At 45.7% G+C, this 25,394-nt stretch overlaps 1 protein-coding gene across 1 annotated transcript in view; it reads right to left on the bottom strand.

Moving 5' to 3' along the window:
* The window catches only part of LOC143804497 (thioredoxin-related transmembrane protein 1-like), a 98,063-nt gene that overhangs the window by 43,160 nt on the left and 29,509 nt on the right, over positions 1 to 25,394 (bottom strand). The window contains exons 2-4 of the mRNA XM_077282638.1: positions 17,100 to 17,215; positions 2,022 to 2,067; positions 558 to 686 (exon numbers count right to left, since the gene is read on the bottom strand). Of these exons, the coding sequence (XP_077138753.1) occupies positions 558 to 686; positions 2,022 to 2,067; positions 17,100 to 17,215 (291 nt within the window). The remainder of the gene's footprint in view (positions 1 to 557; positions 687 to 2,021; positions 2,068 to 17,099; positions 17,216 to 25,394) is intronic.

Here is a 25,394-nt window from a genome sequence, read left to right as displayed (position 1 = left end):
AAGTCATTTTCCCCCACATCGTAATGTAGTGATTTTTCCATATGCCGACTGAAAGGACATGTGACCACTGCAGCCAATCACTGGATGTTGCATTAATGTGTTATTCACTACTGTGGCCAGTAAATGTCCAGCAAGTGAACCAGAAAGCAGTGAAACAGGAGGAGAGGTGATCAGTTTGGCAAGTATTATTACTACTTTTATTACTTTCCACCATATAAAGCAGGACAAACCCTTACCCAAGGGAAATGTATTGCTTCGCTATTAATTTGTTCCTACATTTCCATGATTAATAATGACAGAGGAAAGGCACAGTGCATCAATCTTCCTAGGGAATGCTAGTATTTACTAAATCTGGATTCACACATCCATGTTTTGGGGTCAGAGTACAGACCACCGTGTATTTATGAGCTCGGACATCTTACTTATGCATTGAATCTGGAGGTCTGTATCAGAAAAATGTAGAACAAGAAATCAGTGCAAAATTTTGGACCTACAAAGATATGGTGTTAATGTAGACTGTTACTTTATGGGAGGCTTTTAATTTATTTTTGTCTTACAAGACAGATGAAGGCGATTGCCATCCTGCCACCGGCTCTATCACTTTCCATTTCTGCTCTGCAATGAATGTGTGAAGGTCTTCGGCCATCCTTGAGCCATGATAACGTCGGAACGCTCCATCCATCACACTAGGAGGCAAAGGTTACATATAAGCCACAGCTGCAGAATGCTCGCGGAGTTCATCACCATCTTTTATATTTTAGATTTATTCCATCGTATAAAACAATTTCTGAGCATTGAACTGAAAAGTAACAACTATATCTTATGTTATCATCTTTAAGGACATGTTCACACAGAGGTCTGAAATATCCGCTATGTGCAGTGAAATCTGAAGCAGAAATATGAGGCTGAGCTTCTGATTTCTGCTACGGATGTGCACTTCTCACAGATGGTCCTCACGAATTAGTCAGAAAAAATTTGTGCCAAATAGGTCGGTCCGGTACAGTAACACTACAGAGGTCATCATGGCATAGAACCAAGTATAGGTAATCAAAATCAGATCTGTGGCTGTCCGGTACCCACACCGATCAGCTGTTATCAGCTCTGGGGCAGCCGGGTATAAACAGTGAATGGAACGGCACTGCGTAGTTCTTTACAACGTGTAGAGACCGCTGATGGTTACTGCAGATCAGCTCCTATCCTCTTTTATAGCAACTGATCTGCAGTACTCTGCAACGGTCACTACACATTACACCATCTGTTACTGCCGGAGCTAGTAACAGCTGATCGGTAGGGGTGCGGACGGGGGTCAGATTCCCACCGATCTGATATTGATGACGCATTCTGAAGTCATCAATATGCTCGGGAATTTCCTTAAACCAGTAATATACCTGGGAACTTTCTTAAATCTTTGGATCCTAATGTAAAGTAAAAGAACACAGGACGCTAATGTTACTTCTGCCATTTTATGTGGCAGAGGATGCCCAGTGTGCCTTGATTTTAGGGAGAATCATTATGAAATGTATACGTTTAGTACAAGTATATTATTATTATATTTGAGATATACGGCACCCCCCCGATTAGGAGATGAGGAGCTCTGGTAAGGTTACAACCCGTTAGCAAGTAAGGAACTCGGCACTCAAATTGCAGTAAATGAGAAATTCTTTTTAGTGGTAATCCTAATAGTTTAACCTTTCGGTCCTAATGTTGGACCGTCATCAGAACTAGAATGGAGTTCCCAAGTCTGTCACAAGGTGGCAGCCTGATTGCCTTGAGGTATTATCTTATGTAATGCCAGGCTGCACCATTATGGTGGATGCGACCTACGCTACAGTGGATGCACCATTTCATAGCGTCGTAGGTCGCATTCACCATAGCGCTGCAGAGATAAATAGATGAATGCAGCTTCCCTGTGCAATGATCCAGAAGTAAAAAAGCTCCCAGTCACAATTTCTAATATTAGGAAATAAAATGCCTTCCTGACTCCAATTAGTCTGCAATCTATAAAGTAAGGCAATACTTACTGGTATATTGTTGGAAGAGTCGTGACAAAGAAACGCCCGCTCAGTCCTACGAAAAAGCAGAAACATCACGTATTGTAATCGGTTACAATCTGACCAACATCAATCTTTAACCGGGATGTCACTCAGAAAAGACATGTTTCACCTTTCCAAGGGACAAATCGATAGATGTATTATAGTGGGGAGCCCTACTGATTAATAGAACGGGCACTCACGGTCCCTTTCTCCTCCACCACCCCCTGCTCCTCCACTGCCCTACTCCTCCACAGCTACTCGCTCCCCCACCCAGTAGAGCCACGGCAAGTAGACCATTTTATGGAGTGATGTAACAAATTACATTGTTCACAAATATCTCTGAAGAAGATAAAAGATGTGTGATAGTGGGGAACCCTACTAATTACTAGAACAGGCATTCAGTCTATTGCTCTTCCACTGTTCTGCATTATTCAAAATAGTTGAACCACGGTGTGGAGAACATTTTATGGAGTGGCTTCGCAAAGTACATTATTATCTCTCTGAAGACCATAATTCAGGGACCAGCAGCCATTGGCTCTCCCGCTGATGCGAAAACGGTAATTAGTCTTACCGGTAATAGTATTTCCAGGAATCCATCCTGACAGCACCATGGAGGTTGTCTTCTTATCCACAGTGGGACAGGAAACCACGAGTATAAAAGGACCCTCCCCTTACCAATCATCAGTGATTTTCAAAGTACCACATCTGGATGGATGCCAAAAAAGAATATTTTATTTAAACACAAGCAAGATACAAATGTTTACATCACATCAGATCTTAGTAAATTAGCATGGGAAGGGAAACTAACAGTGCTGTCAGGATGGATTCCTGGAAATACTATTACCGGTAAGACTAATTACCGTTTTCCAGGTCATCCACCTGACAGCACCATGGAGAAGTACCAAAGCAGACTACTTCCTAGGGTGGGAATACTGCCTGGAGTACCCTCCTGCCAAAACTTAATTGTGTTGACATCACATCTAGTTTGTAATGTTTGGAGAATGTACTAAGACTCGACCAGGAAGCGGCGTTACAAATTTGATCTGCTGACGCCCCCCCTTTTTCTGCCCATGAGGCTGCCATTGACCTAGACGAATGTGCTCTGATATAACCCGGTGGATCCCTCCCCCGGGCTTTATAGGCCGAGATTATTGTGGATCTAATCCATCTCGCGATTGTGGATTTAGACACCTTCATACCCTTATTTGGGCCTCTAAACTGAACAAAAAGGTTATTATCTACCCTCCAGGGTGCTGTAATTTCTAGGTATTTAAGAACCGATTCTCTAACGTCCAGACTATGGTAAAGAGACTCTTTTTGATTTCTGGGTGACTGAAAGAAAGAAGGAAGTATGACCTCCTGATTAATATTTGAATCGGAGACCACCTTCGGGAGGAAAGCTGGGTCCAGTCTTAGAACCAGCCTGTCATGAAAAATCTGTAAGTATGGATCTTGAATAGAGAGGGCCTGAAGCTCTCCCAGTCTCTTTGCGGAAGTAATGGCTACAAGGAAGGCCGTTTTTAGGGACAATTTACCTATGTCTGGGTTATCCTTCAAATCAAATTGAATTTTACATAATTCGTTAAGAACCAGATTTATGTCCCATGGTGGGATAGTTTTCCTTATTAGAGGTTTTAGTCTTGCAACTGCCCTGGAAAATCAACTTATCCATGGGTGAGCTGATAAAGTACAGTCATAGAAAACACTAAGGGCCGCAATTTGTACCCGTAAGGTACTGGGTCTGAGACCTGCATTAAACCCTGCCTGTAGAAAGTCAAGGATTTTGGGAACATTAGGGCGGTCAGTATCGACTGTAGTTTCTCCACAGTAGCTGCAGAATTTTTTCCAGATTTTGGAATAGATTGAAGAGGTTACTGGCTTCCTGCTTGCTTTTAATGTAGAGATCACCTCGTCCGATAAACCCTTTGCTCTTAGGACTTGCCGCTCAGGATCCAGGCTGATAGACGGAGGGATTCCGGATTTTGGTGGAGAATGGGACCTTGAAAGAGGAGATCCGTTCTTTGTGGAAGAAAAACTGGTTTCTCCTTTGACATCTTTTTCAGTAAGGCAAACCAACTCCTCTTCGGCCAGTATGGCACTACAAGCAGGACTTTGGCTCCGTCTTCTGCGATCTTCCTGAGAGTTCTTGGTATTAGAGCAAGCGGCGGGAACGCGTACAACAGGCCTCTCTCCCATGATTGAGAGAAGGCATCGACTCCGGCCGGGTTCTCCTGAGGGTTTAGTGAATAGAAAATGCTGGCCTTTGCGTTCCGTCTGGTTGCAAAGAGGTCTATCTCCGGGTACCCCCAATAACGACACAGGTCTTTGAAAACCACTTTGTTTAACTCCCATTCTGTTGATAGAACCGTCCTCCTGCTCAGGACGTCCGCTACTTGGTTGCTGGAACCTTCCAAGTGAACTGCAGAGATTGAGAGTACCGTCACTTCTGCCCACCTGAAGATTCGTTCTGCCAACTGCTGTAGAGCCCTGTGTCTCGGACCACCCTGATGTCGAAGGAACGCAACTGCTGTTGTGTTGTCCGAGAGCACCTTTACGTGTCTGTTCTTCACCAAGGCCTGTGCTGAAGATAGGACCTTCCAGACTGCGAGCAGCTCTCTGAAGTTTGAGGATCGCGTGCGGTTTTCCCGGGTCCACTGACCCTGGTAATACCTTCCCTGGACGTGGCCTCCCCAGCCTTGTTGACTTGCGTCCGTGGTAATTATCACTTCGGGAGCATGATTCCAGGGCACTCCCCGCCTGAGGTTTTTGGGATCTGTCCACCAACGCAACGAGGTCTTCACCTGGTTTGGCAGCCTATTTTAGGGACATCCTCCCAGTCTTTGACCTCTGCTGGATCAAAAGGGAGGCGTAGTTTAAAGTCTTTTGGAATGATCAGGCGTTTTTCCGCCTCCTCCCATTCCTCCAGAATCATTCCACGAATATGAGCGTTGACAGGAAAGACTTTTGAGGTCTGGGCTCGTAACCCGCCGAACATTTCATCTTGGATAGAACAAGAGGCTGGTGGCTCCTCAATTTGCATAGTGTGCCTTACTGCACCCAGGAGCTCGTCCGTGTCCGCAGAGGAAAATAAGTATTTTTTCCCCCTCCCGGGAGGGTCTTTAAACTCCTCATCCTCCAGCTCTGAATCGGACAAGGCTCCTTCAGACGTAGAGTCCGAATCCCTCATTCTCTTCTTATTATCTGGTTGTGAGGGTTGAGGGGTCATTAAGCCAGAGACTGATGCCTGTACCTCCTCCCTGATAATAGCCCGCATGTTAGACATGAGAGAGGCCTGCTCTTCGCCCAGTATGCGGTTAGTGCAGGGCTCACACAGGGGTTTCTGCCATGTGTCCTTTAGTTTAGTGGAGCATAAAGGGCACTTCTTACATCTCCCTTTCTTAGCTGCGGCGGTGGAGGCTACCTATAATAATAGAAGCGGCCCTGTTTTAGAAGGAGGTAGGAACACCCGGGAGGTAAGCATTAACAGTTGCCCTCTTCAGGGGGACTTAAGTGAGCCTGATTATCACCCTCTATCCTGGCGGAATCCTCCATCTCGGATATTGCAGGATAGGGGTCTACCTACTCCCATTACCTTATATCCTTTCTGGCGTTGGAGCGCTTGTGCTCGCCGGCATGCCCCGGAAGTGCTCCGACTCCATAGCCGGAAACAGAGACGCCGACCCCGCCTGACGCAACCCGGAAGAGGCTACTCCGGACTTCAGCGTGCGGCGCCGCTCAGGTGATGCGGTGCTGCGGTGAGCCGCCTGACCGCCTCCTGTTCACAGGGCGGATCGGAGATCGGCGTGCACGGACGAGAGCCCCCCTTGGGAGGAAACGGCCGGCAATCCCAGGAGCAGCGCTACACTGGGTAGGCTGAGGGACCCTGTGTCGGGTTTCAGCGCACGGGGTCTTGTAGCGGGAAGGGTAAAAAGGGCCTAGACCCCCCGATCCACACTCCCCACGGAGCTTGCCGGAGTCTCGCAGTTCCTATCCAAAGTGGGACAGGAAAAACACTGATGATTGGTAAGGGGAGGGTCCTTTTATACTCGTGGTTTCCTGTCCCACTGTGGATAAGAAGACAACCTCCATGGTGCTGTCAGGTGGATGACCTGGAAATGACTATTAGGGCAGGTTAGGAGTCGTAGTTTCACAACAGCTGGAGTGCTAAAGGATGTTTATGGAACAATAATATTACCAAAAAATATCACAGTATGTTGAGTCCATTAAGATAAAACAAGACAGATACAGGTGCGTTATATATATATATATATATATATATATATATATATATATTTATTCTCTACTACATAATTGTCTAGAGACGGGCACAGTCTGGCGGCAAAATGGCCGCTCCATAATCCCCTCCAGTCAGTGCTCACACAGGGTTAATGGCAGCGTTAACGGACCACGTTATGCCTCGGTGTAACGCACTCCGTTAACGCAGCTATTAACCCTGTGTGACCAACTTTTTACCATTGATGCTGCCTATGCAGCATCAATAGTAAAAAGATCTAATGTTACAAATAATAATAATAGCAAAAAAATCGGTATTAGTCTTACCGGTAATTATGTTTCCAGGAGTCCATACTGACAGCACCCAGGAGGACGTCCTCCTCCTCCTTGCTGGGACAGGAAACACACGAGAGTTCAAATATCCGGTACCTCCCACCGATCCTCAGTGTTGTAACAAGGACCAACTCATGGAATGATGCAAATAAAATTTTAATATTTGAAACTCAATACACAGAATATATATAACATAACTCTGAATATATATATGTAATTTATAATAGATATGGGAGGGAACTACCGGTGCTGTCAGTATGGACTCCTGGAAACATAATTACCGGTAAGACTAATACCGATTTTCCAGGACGTCCCTCCTGACAGCACCCAGGAGAAGTACCAGATCATCTCCTTAGGGTGGGACTACCGCTTGGAGGACTTTCCTCCCAAAAGCCGTGTGCTGACCAGACATAACATCAAGCTTATAATGTTTACAGAAAGTGTCTGTCCTGGCCCAAGAAGCGGCCTTACAGATCTGCTCTACGGTAGCTCCCGCACGCTCAGCCCAAGAGGCAGACACCCCCCGGGTAGAATGGGCTTTTAAACCTGGAGGAGGGGATAAACCCTCGGACTGATAGGCGTGAGAGATTACCGCAGTAATCCAACGGGCGATAGAGGCTCTAGAGGCTTTCTTACCCTTATTTTTTCCCCCAAATAAAATAAAAAGGTTAGAATCTATACGCCAGGAGTTCGTGGCCTGTAAATAATCTAACACTCCTTGCCTAACATCGAGAGATTGCAGAGCCCTTTCTTTCTCGTTGGAGGGGTTATTACAAAAGGAAGGGAGAATTATTTCTTGGTTCCTATTTTTTGTGGAAGCTACCTTTGGTACAAAAGCTGGGTCTAATTTCAGTATTAGGCTATCCTCCCTGATTTGTAGGTAGGGATCTCTGATACATAGCGCCTGAATTTCTCCAATTCTTTTAGCCGTGGTGATCGCAACCAAGAAGGCCATTTTCCGAGTGCGAATAGCTATCGGCATATCATCACCCGGAGTGTAAATACCTTTACATAGTGCTCTAAGAACAAGGTTAAGGTCCCAGGCTGGGGACAAGTGCCGGATGGTGGGACGCATTCTCTGGGTGGCCCGAATAAAGCGTATTATCCATGGGTGTGATGCTAAGGGGTAGTCTAGATAAGAACTTAACGCTGACACTTGTACTTTTAATGTGCTAGGTCGAAGCCCCGAGTTGAACCCTTTCTGCAGAAAGTCCAAGATAACAGGAATGTTCGGTGAGCCTGATACAACATCGGACCTGCCACTTTCTGAACAAAAACGTTTCCAAATCTTCCGGTATATGGCTGATGTAACCGGTTTCCTGCTGCTTTGTATAGTAGATATGACTTGGTCTGACAGGCCTTTGGACTTCAGGATGATCCTCTCAGGATCCAGGCTGAAAGACAGTCTGCTTGGATCTGGATGATAGACTGGACCTTGGTGGATGACTCTTCCGCTGGCAGGCAGAATGACTGGGTTGTCCATTGCTAGTGTTCCCAGTACTGGAAACCAACTCCTCTTTGGCCAATACGGAACTACTAGGATGACCGTTGTCTGATCCTCCTTGATCTTCCGAAGGACAGCTGGAATTAACGCCAACGGTGGGAAGGCGTATGAGAGGGAATGGTTCCATTTCTGACTCAGAGCATCTACCCCTTCTGGAAGATCCGATGGGTTCAGGGAGAAGAATCTTGGAGTCTTCGAGTTCCTTCTGCTTGCGAAGAGGTCGATGCTGGGAGTTCCCCAACGAAAGCATAGTTGCCGAAAAATGTTCTGGTCCAGTTCCCACTCTGTTGGACACAATTTTTGTCTGCTTAAGTAGTCTGCTACTATGTTCTGAGAACCTTCTAGGTGGATAGCTCTTAGGGAGAGTATAGTGTCTTCGGCCCAGCTGAAGATTTCTTCTGCTAAATCTTGCAGAGGTTGATATCTTGGTCCTCCTTGATGATTCAGGAATGAGACTGTCGTTACATTGTCGGAGAAAATTCTTACGTGCCGGTTTAGGAGGAAAGGGCGATTGTGTTTTAACGCCTGCCATACAGCGTACAGCTCTTTGTAATTTGATGATCTGTTCCTTATGCTTTCTGGCCACTTGCCTTGCAAGATTCTGCCCTGTAGATGAGCTCCCCAACCCCATGCACTGGCGTCTGTAGTGATAACTACATAGGGTGAGGAGATCCATAGAACGCCCACTTCTAGGTTTTTTGTGCGAGTCCACCAATGGAGGGATCTTCGAGTTGGACCCGTCAGCCTCAATGTAGCCTCTAGTGAAGATTTCCGGCGATCCCATACCGACAGGATTTGTCGTTGCAGACGTCTTGAGTGTGCCTGAGCCCACCTTACACATGGGATGCAAGCCGTCATAAGGCCGAGGACCTGCATAGCCATCCTTATAGAAGCTCGATGCTCCAGTAGGTACTTGACTCGATCTTGAATTATTCTTCTTTTGCCCTCCGGTAAGCAGGATATTCTGCGACTGGAGTCCAAAAGCACCCCTAGGTAGGTTACTCTTTGGTCTGGAAGAAGGCTGGACTTCTGCCGGTTTATTACCCAGCCTAGGTGTTCCATCGTTGCTATCGTTTGATTTCTGTGAACTTCCAAGATCTCCACTGAATCTGCTACTAAAAGGAAATCGTCCAGGTACGGGATTATTATGACTCCTTGTCTTCTCAGAAATGCCACCATTTCTGATATAAGCTTTGTAAAGATGCGAGGAGCAGAGGCCAGCCCGAAGGGAAGGCCCTGAAATTGGAAGTGGCAGGTCCGGGTTGGTAGTTTTACTGCGAACCTTAGCAGGTTTTGAGACATGGGATGTATTGGGACCTGGTAATAAGCCCTCTTTAGATCGATGGTACACATGACCGCGTTCTGATTTATTAGCTGAATCGCTGAGCGGATAGACTCCATGCGAAACCTTTTGTATCTCACCCAGACATTTAACGGCTTTAAGTTTATGATCGTGCGAGTGTCGCCCGATGGCCGTGAGATAGTGAATAGGGAGGAGTAGTGACCCGTTCCTATCTCTGAGTGAGGGACCGGAATGATTACTTCGGTTCTGAGCATGTTTTGTAAGTCTTTTAGAATGGCTGAATCTGCAGTGACGATAGTTGGTGTAATATACCTTTCTGGGGGAGGAGCGTAGAGTTCTATGTTGTATCCCCTGGAGACAATGCTGAGAACCCACTGATTCTGAGTGATCTGAGCCCAGTTTTCTGCGAACCTCCGAAGCCTCCCCCCGATGCCTGTGGCGTCATAGTGATTTATTCTTGTATGCAGGGTTAAAGAAGGAACCTCTGTTCCTGTAGCTCTGTCCACGGGAGCCTCTGAAGGATCCTCTACTGGCCCGACCCTGACCTTTAGGCTCAAACTGTTTCTTGGGAAAGAAGAAGCCTCTCCGAAAGGACTGAGGACGCTTATTTTTGTCCTCAGGAAATCCTTTCTTTTTATCACTGGCTGATTCAAGGATAGTGTCTAAAGTAGGTCCAAACACTCTCTGTCCCGAGAATGGAATAGAGCAGAGTTTGGATTTAGAGGCGTTGTCGCCAGACCATGACCTCAACCACACAGCTCGCCTAGCTGCATTAGATAAGGAACTATTACGAGCTGCAAATCTAACTGATTCCGCTGTCATATCTGACAAGAAGGCCGTTGCCGATTTCATTAAAGGAAGGGAATTTAGTATATCTGCTCTAGGTGTCTTATTGGATAGCTGCTCTTCCAGCTGCCCCATCCATATGTACATTGACCTTGCCACAGAAGTGGCTGCAATGTTTGTTTTGATCAGGGCTGCGGAAGATTCCCAAGCCCTCTTAAGTAATATATCGGCCTTCCTGTCCATTGGGTCACGAAGGCTAGAGGAGTCCTCGAAGGGTATAGCAGTCTTCTTGGTGACCTTCGCAACCGGGACGTCGATTTTAGGGACCTCGTCCCATAACTTGGCTTCCTCAGAGTCAAATGGTAATCGACTTTTAAAGTCGCGGGATAGTACCAAACGGCGTTCGGCCTCCTTCCATTCCTCTAGGATCATGGCCTTGATATGCTCACTTATAGGAAATAGTCAAATTTCGTGCCACTAGACCCCCGAACATCAAGTCCTGTCTGGACTGAGGTTTAGATGTATCTTCTATCTGCATAGTACTCCTAACAGCATGTACGAGTCCATCTGTTTCTTCAGATTGAAATAGATACTTCCTGGCTAATTCCTGATTCTCCACTATTTCACCTTCTTCCTCTGCGAGCGAATCCCTGAGTTCGGAATCTTCCTCCGATGAATAATCAGGTTCCCCCTGTATTTCCTCCCGCCTGGGACGCTTACGACCGGGTATGGGACTGGCGGGCCGAGACTGCGACAGGCTGGATATAGAGGCCTGTACCTCTTCCCTTATAAGGGATCTCATCTCGGAAAACAGGGTTGTCTGCTCATCTTTCATGACCTTGGAGGTACATGAGGCACAGAGGGTTTTGTTATAGGCTTCTGGGAGCTTAGCATGACATAAAGGACATCTGGCGCTCTTCATAGTAGCTTTTCCCGATCTTTTAACTGTAACCGTGGGAACAGCGGAGTTTCCCTTATCCTAGGTAATGTAAGATAGGGAGTAATAGGCGGGGAAATATGAGGAGGTTACGGGGCTTAGGTCGTACTGCTCCAGGCAGTCTTACCCTCTCCTCGTCGATTCTATCTTCCATCGTTGATCCTGGCAGCCGATCCTGGCAGACGGTGTGGCCACTGCAGATGCTGGATGCAAAGAACGTAGCGACCGCTCTGTACAGTGTGCTCCCATATGGAGCGTCTGCCTCCCCGCTGAAGCGAACGCCACCGGAAGTGACGTTCCGCCGGCTCTGCCGATACCGGAAGTGACTCGGCTACCTTACACCCGGAAGCCTCGCCTGTCTGTAATCTCTCCGGGACTGCGTGCTCTGCAGAACGGAGGCCGGATCCTGCTGCGTCCTGAACAGAGAGCCTCCCCACCGGGAGGAGCGGTTCAATCCCGGAGTATCGTCCACTCCGGGCCTCTGGGGTAGAGGGACTCCCCTCCGGGGAGTTTCGACCCTGAGCTGCTTGACAGGGGGAAGGATTGGAAAACCGCTCGATCCCCCTGAGCTCGGTAAGCATGTGCTGCTTCTCTACGTGTGTCCCTCCGTGCAGGGACAGGAAAAACACTGAGGATCGGTGAGAGGTACCGGATATTTGAACTCTCGTGTGTTTCCTGTCCCAGCAAGGAGGAGGAGGACGTCCTCCTGGGTGCTGTCAGGAGGGACGTCCTGGAAAAGGTTATTCTCACCTTCCGACATCGCACGATGTCCTCGCCAGTGCAAGCGGCAGGTTCCGGTGCCAAGGATGCTATGCGAGAAGGACCTGCCATGACGTCACGGTCATGTGACCACGACGTCATTACAGGTCCTGCGCTCATATCAACCCTGAGACCGGAAGCTGCAGCGTGCACCGCACACAGGTGCCAGGACTTCAAGGGGCCTTCGGAAGGTGAGTATGTGTTTAATTTTTATTTTAAAGTCTTTTTTAACCACACATATAGTGGCCACATTGCTATATACTACGTGGGCTGTGTTACATACTGCGTGGGCTCTGTTATATACTACATCTCTGTGCTATATACTATGTGGCTGTGCAATATACTACGTGCTCTGTGTTATATACTAAGTAGCTGTGTAATATACTATGTGGCTGTGTCGGTTCTGTTATACACTACGTGACTGTGCAATATACACTACGTGACTGTGCAATATACTATGTGCCTCTACGATATACTACGTGGTTATGTTATATACTACGTGGCTCTGCTATATACTATGTCCCTGACCAATATACTACATAGCTGTGCAATACACTACGTAGCTGTGCAATACACTACGTGACTTATATACTACGTGCCTGTGCAATATACTACACGGCTCTACAATATACTACGTGGCTCTGCTATATACTACGTGGCTGACCAATATACTACATACATGTGCAATTACACTACGTGGCTGTGTTACATACTACGTAGCTCTGTTATATACTACGTAGCTATGTTATATACTACATCACTGTGCAATATAGTACATAGCCTGTGCTATATACTACCTACATATTCTAGAATACCCGATACGTTAGCTTGTCTGCATTGTTGGGTCCGGTGTCTCATCTTCCTCTTGACAATATCCCATAGATTCTCTATGGGGTTAAGGTCAGGTGAGTTTGCTGGCCAATCAAGCACAGTGATACCAGGTATTGGTACTTTTGGCAGTGTGGACAGGTGCCAAGTCCTGCTGGAGAATGAAATTTCCAACTCCAAAAAGCTTGTTGGCAGAGGGATGCATGAAGTGCTCTAAAATTTTCTGGTAGATGGCTGCACTGAATTTGGTCTTGATAAAACACAGTGGACCTACACTGTGAAGGGTTAAACTAAGAAAAATTAAAGCAGGCTTCATTTTGTGCTTTTCGACTCCATCTTGCTGTTTTGAGATAAATTTTGTTACTAGGTAAAAGTTCATAGTTGTTATGAGACCTTGACTGTTCTAGTTTGAACAAGAGCATGAGACTGCAGGTGTATGGGTCTACGAAGACCTTGATGTACAGGCGGTTCCTGCATTCTTATAGGTTAAGAACTGTGAGTGTGTTCTTATGTTGATTGGTTGAAGTGTAACTTGTTAAGATTATGAAAAGTGCGACACAATAAACGGAGCTTAGAGATCTGCTCGATCCCCCAGAGACACACGTCTCCGTCAGGTCATTTTCAGTTGCCGGCCACGCTCTGTGGATCAATTTGAAAATAACTCAGTCAACCGTGAAGGGTCACTTCAGATCCTCCCTCAACAACACCAGCAATGACATGGCTCCCCAAACCATCACTGATTGTGGAAACTTCACACTAGACCTTGGAAATAGAGACAGACAATCCAAGCTGCTTGAGGTCCAATGTGAAGTTTCCACAACCAGTGACCGTTTGGGGAGCCATGTCATCTGCTGGTGTAGATCTACTGTGTTTTATCAATACCAAAGTCAGTGCAGCCGTCTACCAGGAAATTTTAGATGGAAATTTAATTCTCCAGCAGGACTTGGCACCTATCCACACCACACTGCCAAAAGTATATTTAGTGATTTAAAGCGGCTTTATCTCCAGATTTCAAAATACAAAGTATATACTTTACTAATTTGATCTTAGACCTGATGAGGCCATTGTACTTACTTAAAAATCCATATCAGAATGGCTGAATAATCCATTATTAAAGTATTCCTGCCTAATATTAAAATGGACTTAAATAAACATTTTTAACTATCAGGATTTTACAGCCAGTCTAAGGGCTCATACTCACCTGCGAGAAACTCGGATGAGTCTCGCATGAGAATGCCCAGCACTGCACCCGGTACTCAGGAGTGGAGCGTTCGGCCGCATAGCAATGCCTGCAGCCTCACGCTCCGCTCCTGAGTGCCAGGTGCAGTGCCGGGTATTGATGTGCGAGACTCATCCGAGTTTCTTGAGCCCTAACAAAGAGTTTCAAAGTTAGTACAAAAGCCTCATAAATATGTCCATCCATGCATCGGTCTTTGCCAGAGATAAATAGCTGAATGCAGCTACCCTGTGGAATGACGGCTGACTGCCGGGGGGAGGGACAAGAAGTGCCCAGATGTATAGAACATGAACACTGATTGTACGGTTTATAGGTCACAGGACTGTAAAAGAGAAATTCTTACAAGAACAACATAGCAATGTAAGTGTTGTACAAAAAATAATAGCTAATATGGAGTCATTGCTGTGTGGGATTTTAAAGGGAACCTGTCAGCAGGATTGTGCACAGTCACCTAAAGCCTAATTCCACTGAATCTCTCGTCTCCTGTAATAAAACAAAAATAAAAAAAACAACAATATTTCTCACCTGTCCGTCGTTTTGTCCGACACCGTAATCCATATCTGGGGAAAACAGTTTTCATCCTGGACGGTGCCAAGATGCGACTGTGCAGACTGAGAACCACTGATGAATGAGCTGCTGTGTCAGTGACCGGCGGTGACATCATCAAGGTTACTGACGGTCACTGAGGCTGTGTTCCCAGCTGGCAAATGAACTGCGGTGACCTCGGTGAGATTCACGCTAGCACCATGAGAAAGTCTGACGGTGCAGAGGCGAGTTCACCACAGTTCATATTCACCGAAATGAAGTTCTCCCGGTGAACTATGGTGAACTCGCCTCTGCACCGTGAGACTTTTTCTCGCTGTGCTAGTGGGGATCTCACCGAGGTCACCACAGTTCAGCCCTTCTGGGAACAGTGCCTCAGTGACCAGAAGTAACCACGATGATGTCACCGCTGGTCAATGATGCTGCGCTAGCAGCAGCTCATACACCAGTGGTTCTCAGCCTTGACGGTAACATCTTGGCACCATCCAGGTTGAAAACGGTTTATCCTCCAGACATGGATTACGGCGTGGGACAGAACGACGGAGAGGTGAGATATATGGTTGTTTTTTATTTTTGGATTATTACAGGAGACAAGGGATTCAGTGGAATTAGGCGTTAGGTGAGTATAACTTGGTTATTTTTAAATAAAAAACTAAAAGTGTGTTTTGTTTTATTTCAAATAAAACACTTTATTCTGGCTGTGTCTTTATTTATAATACAACCTAAGGATTAGTAATGAATAGATGTCTTATAGATGCGGGATTAATGTCACCAGACAATACATAGATGCGCCTTTTCTGGGCGACTGTGGGCTGCTATTTTTAGGCTGGGGGGGCAATATTCATGGCTCCTTACCATTCTGAGAATACCAGCCCAAAAGCTGTCTGCTTTAGCTTGGTTGGTTGTCAAAAATGGGAGGGACCCAAACAACGTTTTTTTAATTATTTATTTAAATAATTTAAAAAAAATGTGGTTTGAGGACCCCTCTATTCTTGATTTCCAGCCTTGCTGAAGAAAACAGCTGAGGGTTGCAGCCCCCAGCTGTGGGTTTTACCAGATTGGTTAGCAAAAACACAGGGAAACCCACGCCTTTTTTTCAAATTATTTATTTACAGAACAGGAGCCGACTGATGAATACTCATCATCATCAGCCACTCATGCTCTCACTGTTATTAGCGGCAGCAGGGGTCGGCTGATGGGAGCAGCTGTGAGTTCACGCTGTCTTTTGACAGCATGGGAACCGCGGCTGTCTGACCGGCGGGGATGATTTTACCGCCAATCAGAAGCGGTGTTTGCCGCGCTGTCATGCACATGACAGCGTGGCAAACATTGGATGTTCGAGCGCTCATTCAAGTGAATGGGGTCCGGGTTCGGGTGCTGTTCTGGTACCCGAACTTTTGGAAACTGTTCGGCCGAACCCGCAGGACCCAAACATCCATGTATCTGCCAATCTATAACTACAAGACATACGGTGATGTGCTTGATACACAATGAGGGGTGTTGTATGTGCCTCCATCATTCTGCTAACTTCGGTGTTGGAACTACCACTGTACTGATAATGGTCTATCCTAAGAACAGCTTAAAGTCGGTCTGTCACCAGAATTCACAATACAAAAATTATTAAATAGATCTCTTACACCTAAAGAGGCTGGTGTGCTTACTTTGAAAATACAAAGTCAAAATAGCTGTATAATCCATATAGTCCTATAGTCCAGGTACTGAGTGAGAGCTTGCGAGTCCAAGAGTATTCAGTCTCTGTCCATCCAGCCTCACTGATAGTTGCAGCTTGTACTGAGCATTGTGAAATCTCCACAGCTGCAGGGAGGAGGGACAGTAAGGAGCCGTCAGTCAGGCTGAGTGGGTGGAGACTAAGATTAACATTTCACAATGGATATATACAATGGATATATAATCCATCTAACATGGATTTTCAAAGTAAGAACACCAGCCTCATCAGGTGTAAAAGAAAATCTATTTTAATAATATATGTAGTTTGTAGAGAGAAATCTGCTAACAGATCTGCATTAATCCAGAGAGGGGGCTGTTTGGCCACCATGGCACATTACAAGAATAAAGTAGCCAGCGCTAGGCATTACATGGGGCAGAAGTAATATCCTTGGCATCGTAGCTCTGCAAGCAACTATAATGGTACGTTCACACTAGGCGTTTCTTTAGCATTTTTTTTCTGCAGAAAAACCTGATCTCTTGGCAAGAAAGAAGCATGTTTCCCTTGGCTTTCTTTGGTTTTTCTTGCGTTTTTGCGGCGGTTTTGGCTTGCTAGATTTGTCTCTTGTACATGCGGATAAAGTTTAGTGATGAAAAAAAAAAAGTCCTATTTTATAGAATCAGGTCTTGGCACAAAAAAACAGCAAAACTTGATAACTGAGTTCTTGGTGCCTTTTTAGTGCGTTTGTCACCACCCATTCATTTCAATTGTTCAAAAATGCTGAAATACGCTGAAAAAAGTGACATTCTCCATTGTGCAAAAAACATGCAAAGCACAAAACCCTGATGACAAAAAAGCTGTGTGCATGAGATTCCTGAAATCTCAGACTTTGCTGGCACTGTAAAACACGCATTACTATATGAGAGCATGACTGTACCTGGCTCTTCAGTCACATCCACCTTTGCCACATTTATATCAAGGACAGGACTTCTCCTTGCAAAATCTTCCCACTCAGGTTTCATCTGCTGACATGCCGGGCACCATGGAGCAAAGCTGAAATGAGACACAAAGCATTGTTAATGCAATAATACATTGTTTTATTAGTCTATCTCGTGCCACCGCATTCTGCAGCACATTCACATGCAGCCTATTTTCCCTCTTGGGTTAACAGCATGAAAAACCAAATAACCTATCAGTATAAAAGAATCCTGCGTGTGATGAGAAAACCTACACAAGCAAAGGAAAACACACAAACTCAATGTAGAGGTTTCCTACACACAGAATAGGCGATAATTGTATAGACTGAGGGTCGGACTGATGAGACATCTACCGGCCCCAACAATGGAGGGGTAGTGCGCATGCATGACCACCGCTCCCGTACACAGGGAAGGCAGTGGTGGTTAAGCATGCGCACTACTGATACGCAAGACACTCCCTCTAAAAGTCAGCTAGGATCACAGTGGTATAGACCCCTTTGGTCATACATTTATCACATTGATTTACACATTGCCGATTCATCAACGCAATTTCCGGTGAAAATTGCTTTGAAAAGTCGAAAAATGTTGTGCCTTTTAGCGTTTTCAAAATGGGTGGATTAGTGGCATTCCTCAAGCCAGAAATCTTCCTCCAGTCTCCAGCACATGGAGGCGCACACCACTCGTAAGATGCGCACGATTCCTTAAAAGGTGTGCACCTCTCTTACTGAATCATTCGCATCTGACTCCTGCTGTAACTGCGCCCTCAGCACTGACTGACAGCTGGCCCTAATGCAGAATGAGCTTTCAGTCAGAGCTGGGGACACAGTTACAGCCGCCGCTCTCTATACAGAGCGATGACTGAACATGCGTTGAGGCCGCCCCCCAAGACTGAAACCTGAACACTACCAAGAGGCATCAGGGGTCTCAGTGGCAACACCAGGTAGGTTAATAACCCTATTAGCCTGCAGAATAACCCCATATCTGCAGGTTAACAGCACTTATTCAAGCAACAATTTTATATTAATATGTAATATGTAAATAATATGTAAATATATATTTTATCACTGTCACGAGGGTCCTACTCCGGTATCACACAATCAACAGAGCAAGATACTAGTGAGCAACCTTTATTTAGGCAAAAATACGAAAGGTCCATATACGATCCACCACACAAAGGATAAAAAAAAAAAAAATTGTCCATTCCACACAGGACTGATCTGTGTCTCACCTCCCTGATATTTTAAAGGTACCTTCACACTGAACAACTTAACAACGATATCGCTAGCAATCCGTGACGTTGCAGCATCCTGGATAGCGATATCGTTGTGTTTGACACGCAGCAGCGATCAGGATCCTGCTGTGACATCGTTGGTCGGAGCTAGAAGGCCAGCACCTTATTTCGTCGCTGGATCTCCCGCAGACATCGCTGAGTCGGCATGTGTGACACCGATTCAGCGATGTCTTCACTGGTAACCAGGGTAAACATCGGGTTACTAAGCCCAGGGCCATGCTTAGTAACCCGATATTTACCCTGGTTACCAGTGTAAATGTAAAAAAAAAAAACCACAAACACTACATACTTACATTCCGATGTCTGTCGCGTCCCCCGGCGTTCTGCTTCCCTGCACTGTGTCAGCGCCGGCCGGCCGTAAAGCAAAGCACAGCGGTGACGTCACCGCTCTGCTGTTAGGGACGGCGCTTACAGTGCAGGGAAGCAGAACGCCAGAGAACGCGGCAGACACCGGAATGTAAGTATGTAGTGTTTGTTTTTTTTTACATTTACACTGGTAACCAGGGTAAATATCGGGTTACTAAGCGCGGCCCTGCGCTTAGTAACCCGATGTTTACCCTGTTTACCCAGGGACTTGGGCATCGTTGGTTGCTGGAGAGCGGTCTGTGTGACAGCTCTCCAGCGACCACACAGCGACGCTGCAGCGATCGGCATAGTTGTCTAGATCGCTGCAGCGTCGCTAAATGTGACGGTACCTTAAGGGTACTGTCACACAGTGGCACTTATGTCGCTACGACGGTACGATCCGTGACGTTCCAGCGATATCCATACCCTGGAATGGTATACTGCTGAGAATCGTACGTCGTAGCAGATCGTTTGGAACTTTCTTTCGTCGCTGGATCTCCCGCTGTCATCGCTGGATCGTTGTGTGTGACACCGATCCAACGATGCGTTCGCTTGTAACCAGGGTAAACATCGGGTTACTAAGCGCAGGGCCGCGCTTAGTAACCCGATGTTTACCGTGGTTACCAGCGTAAAAGTAAAAAAAACCAAACCGTACATACTCACATTTCGGTGTCCTTCAGGTCCCTTGCCGTCTGCTTCCCGCTCTGACTGACTGCCGGCCGGAGCAGAGCACAGCGGTGACGTCACCGCTGTGATCTGCTTTCACTTTACGGCGGCACTCAGAGCGGGAAGCAGACGGCAAGGGACCTGAAGGACACCGGAATGTGAGTATGTACGGTTTGTTTTTTTTAACTTCTACGCTGGTAACCAGGGTAAACATCGGGTTACTAAGCGCGGCCCTGCGCTTAGTAACCCGATGTTTACCCTGGTTACCCGGGACCTCGGCATCGTTGGTCGCTGGAGAGCGGTCTGTGTGACAGCTCCCCAGCGACCACACAACGACTTTTCAACGATCACGGCCAGGTCGTATCGCTGGTCGTGATCGTTGGAAAGTTGCAGAGTGTGACAGTACCCCAAGTCTCCCTCCTCATTCAAAGGTCAGGAGGGAGAAGGTCTAAAGGTACCTTCACACGAAACGACGCTGCAGCGATAGCGACAACGATGCCGATCGCTGCAGCGTCGCTGTTTGATCGCTGAAGAGCGGTCACACAGACCGCTCTCCAGCAACCAACGATGCCGAGGTCCCCGGGTAACCAGGGTAAACATCGGGTCCTAAGCGCAGGGCCGCGCTTAGTAACCCGATGTTTACCCTGGTTACCAGCGTAAAATGTTAAAAAAAAAAAAAAACAGTACATACTCACCTGCGCGTCCCCCGGCGTCCGCTTCCTGCACTGACTGACTGACTGAGCGCCGGCAGTAGCAGGGCACAGCGGTGACGTCACCGCTGTGCTGTGCTTTCACTTTCACTTTGCGGCGCTCAGTCAGTGTGGGAAGCAGACGGCGGAGGATGCGAATGTAAGTATGTACTGTTTGTTTTTTTACATTTTACACTGGTAACCAGGGTAAACATCGGGTTACTAAGCGCGGCCCTGCGCTTTGTAACCCGATGTTTACCCTGGTTACCAGTGTAAAATATCGCTGGTATCGTTGCTTTTGCTGTCAAACACAACGATACACGGCGATCGAACGACCAAATAAAGTTATGAACTTTATTCAGCGACCAGCGACATCACAGCAGGATCCTGATCGCTGCTGCGTGTCAAACTAAACGATATCGCTAGCCAGGACGCTGCAACGTCACGGATCGCTAGCGATATCGTTACAAAGTCGTTTCGTGTGAAGGTACCTTTTGGGGCTTCATTGTTTCAACAAGCTAGGTCAACATGTCATTAGCATATTAGCAAACAATACAGTGCTGTGGGGGCTGATATCAGATGGCAGCAACAGCCATTCATCAATTAGCAAATAACTCCTTCTACAAGAGAACACCATGAAAATAAGTAAAATAGAAATATACACAAGAACGATACCCACATAGCATATCACACCATCACAATCACCTATTTTATTAGTATCTTTATTTTATTTTTAGAACTAGTGTTCTTTTCCATTAAACAGGACTACCATATAAAACAGATGACTGATATGAGTATATAAGTCATCTGTATTATCATTAATGTTCAGAAACATAAAAGCTGGTAAGTGTAAAATGTGACTTTCCTGGTCCACGTCACCAAAATAAACACCGATCTGTCCCCAGTGCCGCATTATAAATCCCGTCTGGACAGAATTGGGGTAGTAGTAGATTTTATAGTAAAGACTGAGCACTTCTGGAACTGGCCTAACAGCTTTACTGCCAGAAACCTATAGTGGTTATTCATCAGCAAATCAAATGCAATCACAATGAGACAAGCCATGCCAACAGAAACCATTCATTTTCTACTTTTAATTTTAGCTATTGGCCTTTTAATGTTTATTTTAGTTCTTTAAAAAGTAAATGAACAGCAGTAACCCAAGGCATGCCATCTGCAGGACATTGTGCCAAGCCATGCCTAAATTAATGTGCTTTATTGTAACACGAAGAAACATGTCCACTGCACCCAAAATAAAAGGAGTAGTCTCAAGTTCTTAAATGGTTTTAGCTTGGAAGCATGGAAATAAGCAAGTTTGTAATTGACTTGCTTTTTCTATCTGCTGGCATTGTCCAGCAATGAGAGATCTGATCTTTTATAGTGTACAGCTTATTTCCATGGAGACCGGCCTCTCCTGATTGGCTGAGTGTTACATTTCAGGAGAAGAGTTAAAGGGGTATTCCCATCAAAAAGATCCTATCAAAATATGTAGTGGGTGAACTAATAATAACAATATTAGCAAATACCGCCAATTAGAAATGTAGTATAGTTCTACGGATTCGCTATTTTGCGTACTCCTTGGGCCGGGACTTGAAGTAGCTTAGGTATCCATGGTTACGACTGCATAGAGCAGACGCCGCTCCCCGACCACTGACGCGGACGGACAGAAGGTGTGGTCGACGAGTGGGTGCAACCTTGCTCCCTACAACTGTATGGGGAGCGAGACCGTACCCACTTGCCCGGGATATGTACGAGTTCCCCGGTCTGAAACTGGCGTGCGCTGGGATGATTCATGAAAGTCTACAGTCACACAGAGAGGCTGCAGACTTATCGGTTTTGACTGGACCACCCCTTTACGGTAATCTCAACCCAAAGCAGAGATTCAGTAGTCCTTCCTTCCCTTTCTTCAATGCTTCCAAGCAGTGGCGGAACTAGAAAGTTATGGGCCCCGATGCGAACTTTCAAATGGGGCCCCCCCAACCACGCAAAAATATTTTCCACCCAAATTCAGATTTTCCCTATTCATTTCGCACACTATAGCTTTATTGCAAATTTGTATAGTGTGACCTCAGTGGCGTAACTATCCGGTGCCCCATCCTGGTATACATCTGTCCCACGTACTGCCATTGTTATGTAATTTATAAAAGAAAATAAACCATTATACTCATCACGGGCTTACATAGAAGTCATGTGGAACCATATAAGAAGTATAATGCACCCCCATAGTCCTCTATATAATATACTGCACAGTTCATAGTCATCCATATAGTACAATAGTATAATACACTCCCCATAGTCCTCCATATAGTATCATACACTCCTCCATATAGTATAATACACTCCTCATAGTCCTCCATATATTAAAGGGACTCTGTCACCCCCTCCAGCCGTTAGAAACTAAAAGAGCCACCTTGTGCAGCAGTAATTCTGCATTCTGACAAGGTGGCTCTTTTAGTTATTGGTGCAGTCAAAGCAGAAATAAAGCGTTTTATAATTTCGCAAAAATACCTGTCTTTAGTCCTGGAGGCAGGCCTTAACCCCCCTGCTGCACACACCACACTGCCGTCACTCAAGGCTTCTTCGGCGCCAGGCGCCGCCCCCTCCGTGATGTTTTCAAATCAAATCCGGTGCCTGCGCTGTTTTGTTCTGCCTGGGGCAGGCGCAGTGAGCACTGCCCGTCTGACCTCAGATGCAGTCTCGATCAGCTGAAGATACACACGCTGTAAGGCGGGGGAAATGGGTGAGTGGCTGACACACGCAGTGCGCATGCCCAGGAATCCCAGCCCCGCACTGTGCATAATGCATAACACACTGCGGGGCTGGGATTCACAAGCTGGGTGGCCGCACAGGCGCAGTCTGAGACTGCATCTGAGGTCAGACGGGCAGTGCTCACTGCGCCTGCCCCAGGCAGAACAAAACAGCGCAGGATTTGATTTGAAAACAGAGCGGAGGGGGCGGCGCCCGGCGCCAAAGAAGTCTTGAGTGACGGCAGTGTGGCGTGTGCAGCAGGAGGGTTAAGACCTGCCTCCAGGACTAAAGACAGGTATTTTTGCGAAATTATAAAACGCTTTATTTCTGCTTTGACTGCACCAATAACTAAAAGAGCCACCTTGTCAGAATGCAGCATTACTGCTGCACAAGGTGGCTCTTTTAGTTTCTAACGGCTGGAGGGGGTGATAGAGTCCCTTTAAAATACACTCCTCATAGTGCTCCATATAGTGCAATACACTACTCAGTCCTCCATATAGTATACTACACTCCTCAGTCCACCATATAGTATTATACACTCCTCATAGTCCTCCATATATTAAAATACACTGCTCAGTCCTCCATATAGTATACACTCCTCATAGTGCTCCATATAGTATAATGCACCGCCATTGTCATCCATGTCGTACAATTCACTTCTCATAGTATAATGCACCCCATAGTTCTTCATATAGTATAATGTATTCCCCATAGTCCTCGATACAGTATAACGCAGCCCACATATAGTATAATGCAGCCACCCCACAGAGTATAATGCAGCCTCCCCACAAAAGTATAATGCAGCCCCACCATACAATATAATGTAACCCACATGGCGGGTCATTCCATGTCAAGTGAACCAATGATTTTTACCACTATATTTTTAATTCTTTTGAGATTTTGTTATTTGGTAATAGTGTGCCAGAGAATGCAAAATGTGAAGAAAAAAAAAAATTCTAGATTTTTTTTTTTATTTTTTATTGATTTTCAAAGTTCGGAAAAAGTGCAAATTTCGGTGTTGCCTGCCTTTACATTTCTCCCCATAACTCAGGCTAGAAAAGAGATAGAGAAACAAAATAAACACCATTCTTCTCAGAACAGTACAGGCTTTCACCAGATATGTCACAAGAGTATCTTTGATAATAACTTACCTATGCGAACGCAAGCGCAAAATTTTAAAATGCATTTCCGAAAAAAACGTTTAATTTAAAAATTTCAAAAACTGCACATGTGCCTGCTATGCTCCCATTCACATCCGTACCAAAATACAAGCTGGGATCGTGATGGGATCATATTTTAAAAAATAAAACTTACAGTGTCAGTTCAAAAATCTTGATTTCAGATCTGTTCAGCCTGTGGTCTAACAGTGTGGGGTCTAGATTTACCAAATAATCCATGATTGCTAGATATTCCTGTATTATTTATTATGTTACAGAGTATTAGAAGCAGGAGAGGACAGAGGAGAAGCTTTGTTAGGGCTGAGGATGACCAGGGGTAGACGGTGAATGCAGAGCAGATGACAGGCCGGCAGCCTCCAGAGGCCGTATTCACACCAAATCTTATCACCCAGGCCACTCCTCAAATGGAGGGAGAAAAATATTCTTACCATCCAGTTCATGTATTGTACAAACCAGGACTATGGGGAGGAGGAGAGTTTGTTATAACATCAGTTACAGGAAGCCGAACCCATCACAGGGACTCAGCAATACCAGACTGTCATCCCATGTAGTGGAAATAAAGACAGTGACGTCCATGAGGTGGTAGAAGGCGGCACAAGATCGGCAATGGATGACACAACTGGCTATGTGACCTGTGAATATGATCAGCGCTGACGGCTACTGGACTCTCCAAAGATTGTGAAAATGAAGACTTAGAAGTGACTTTTCTGCAACGTCTGGTCCAGCGCCGTCCTATGTCTATCCAAGAAAATCAGACATTGTAAAAGTGAACAAAAATCAGATATAACTCAGGTGGAGCCGAGCACCATGACAGGCCGCACATACTCTGACACAGAAGGAAACGGCCATTGCTAGTAAGAGCTTATGGGCAAGATGACATTTCACCCGCTAGAAGGGACACATTGATGATAACAGGCCAGTGTAAAAACCTACTATTAATTGTTTGATTAGTTCATATTTTATAGTACGAGGATTTAACTACTGTACTATTCTTCTTAAACACTTCAGAAATGACATGTTTAGTGATCTAGTAGAAAAAAAAATTGTTCCATGTATAAATAGGTGGTAGAAATATTGGTTCTTTTAATCTTGTTTTTAACATAATTAGGACGAGACTGTATTTAGAAAACCACACTTGAGGATGTGATCACCTTTTATCTTTTGGCTTGTTCAATGAATTCAGGTTGAAAATGCTGAGCAAGTTGTGTTATGATGATTAAGATGTATTTATTCTGGCACTTCGGTATTTGTTTTTTGTGTTTCTTTATTGTTACATATAAATGTTGAATGCAATAAGTTGTAATTTGAAAAGAAAAAAGGAAGAAACTCACACAAACATAA

The sequence above is a fragment of the Ranitomeya variabilis genome, chromosome 2, assembly GCF_051348905.1.
Source record: "Ranitomeya variabilis isolate aRanVar5 chromosome 2, aRanVar5.hap1, whole genome shotgun sequence".
NCBI lineage: Eukaryota > Metazoa > Chordata > Amphibia > Anura > Dendrobatidae > Ranitomeya > Ranitomeya variabilis.
This window is presented reverse-complemented; position numbering and strand designations above follow the sequence as displayed.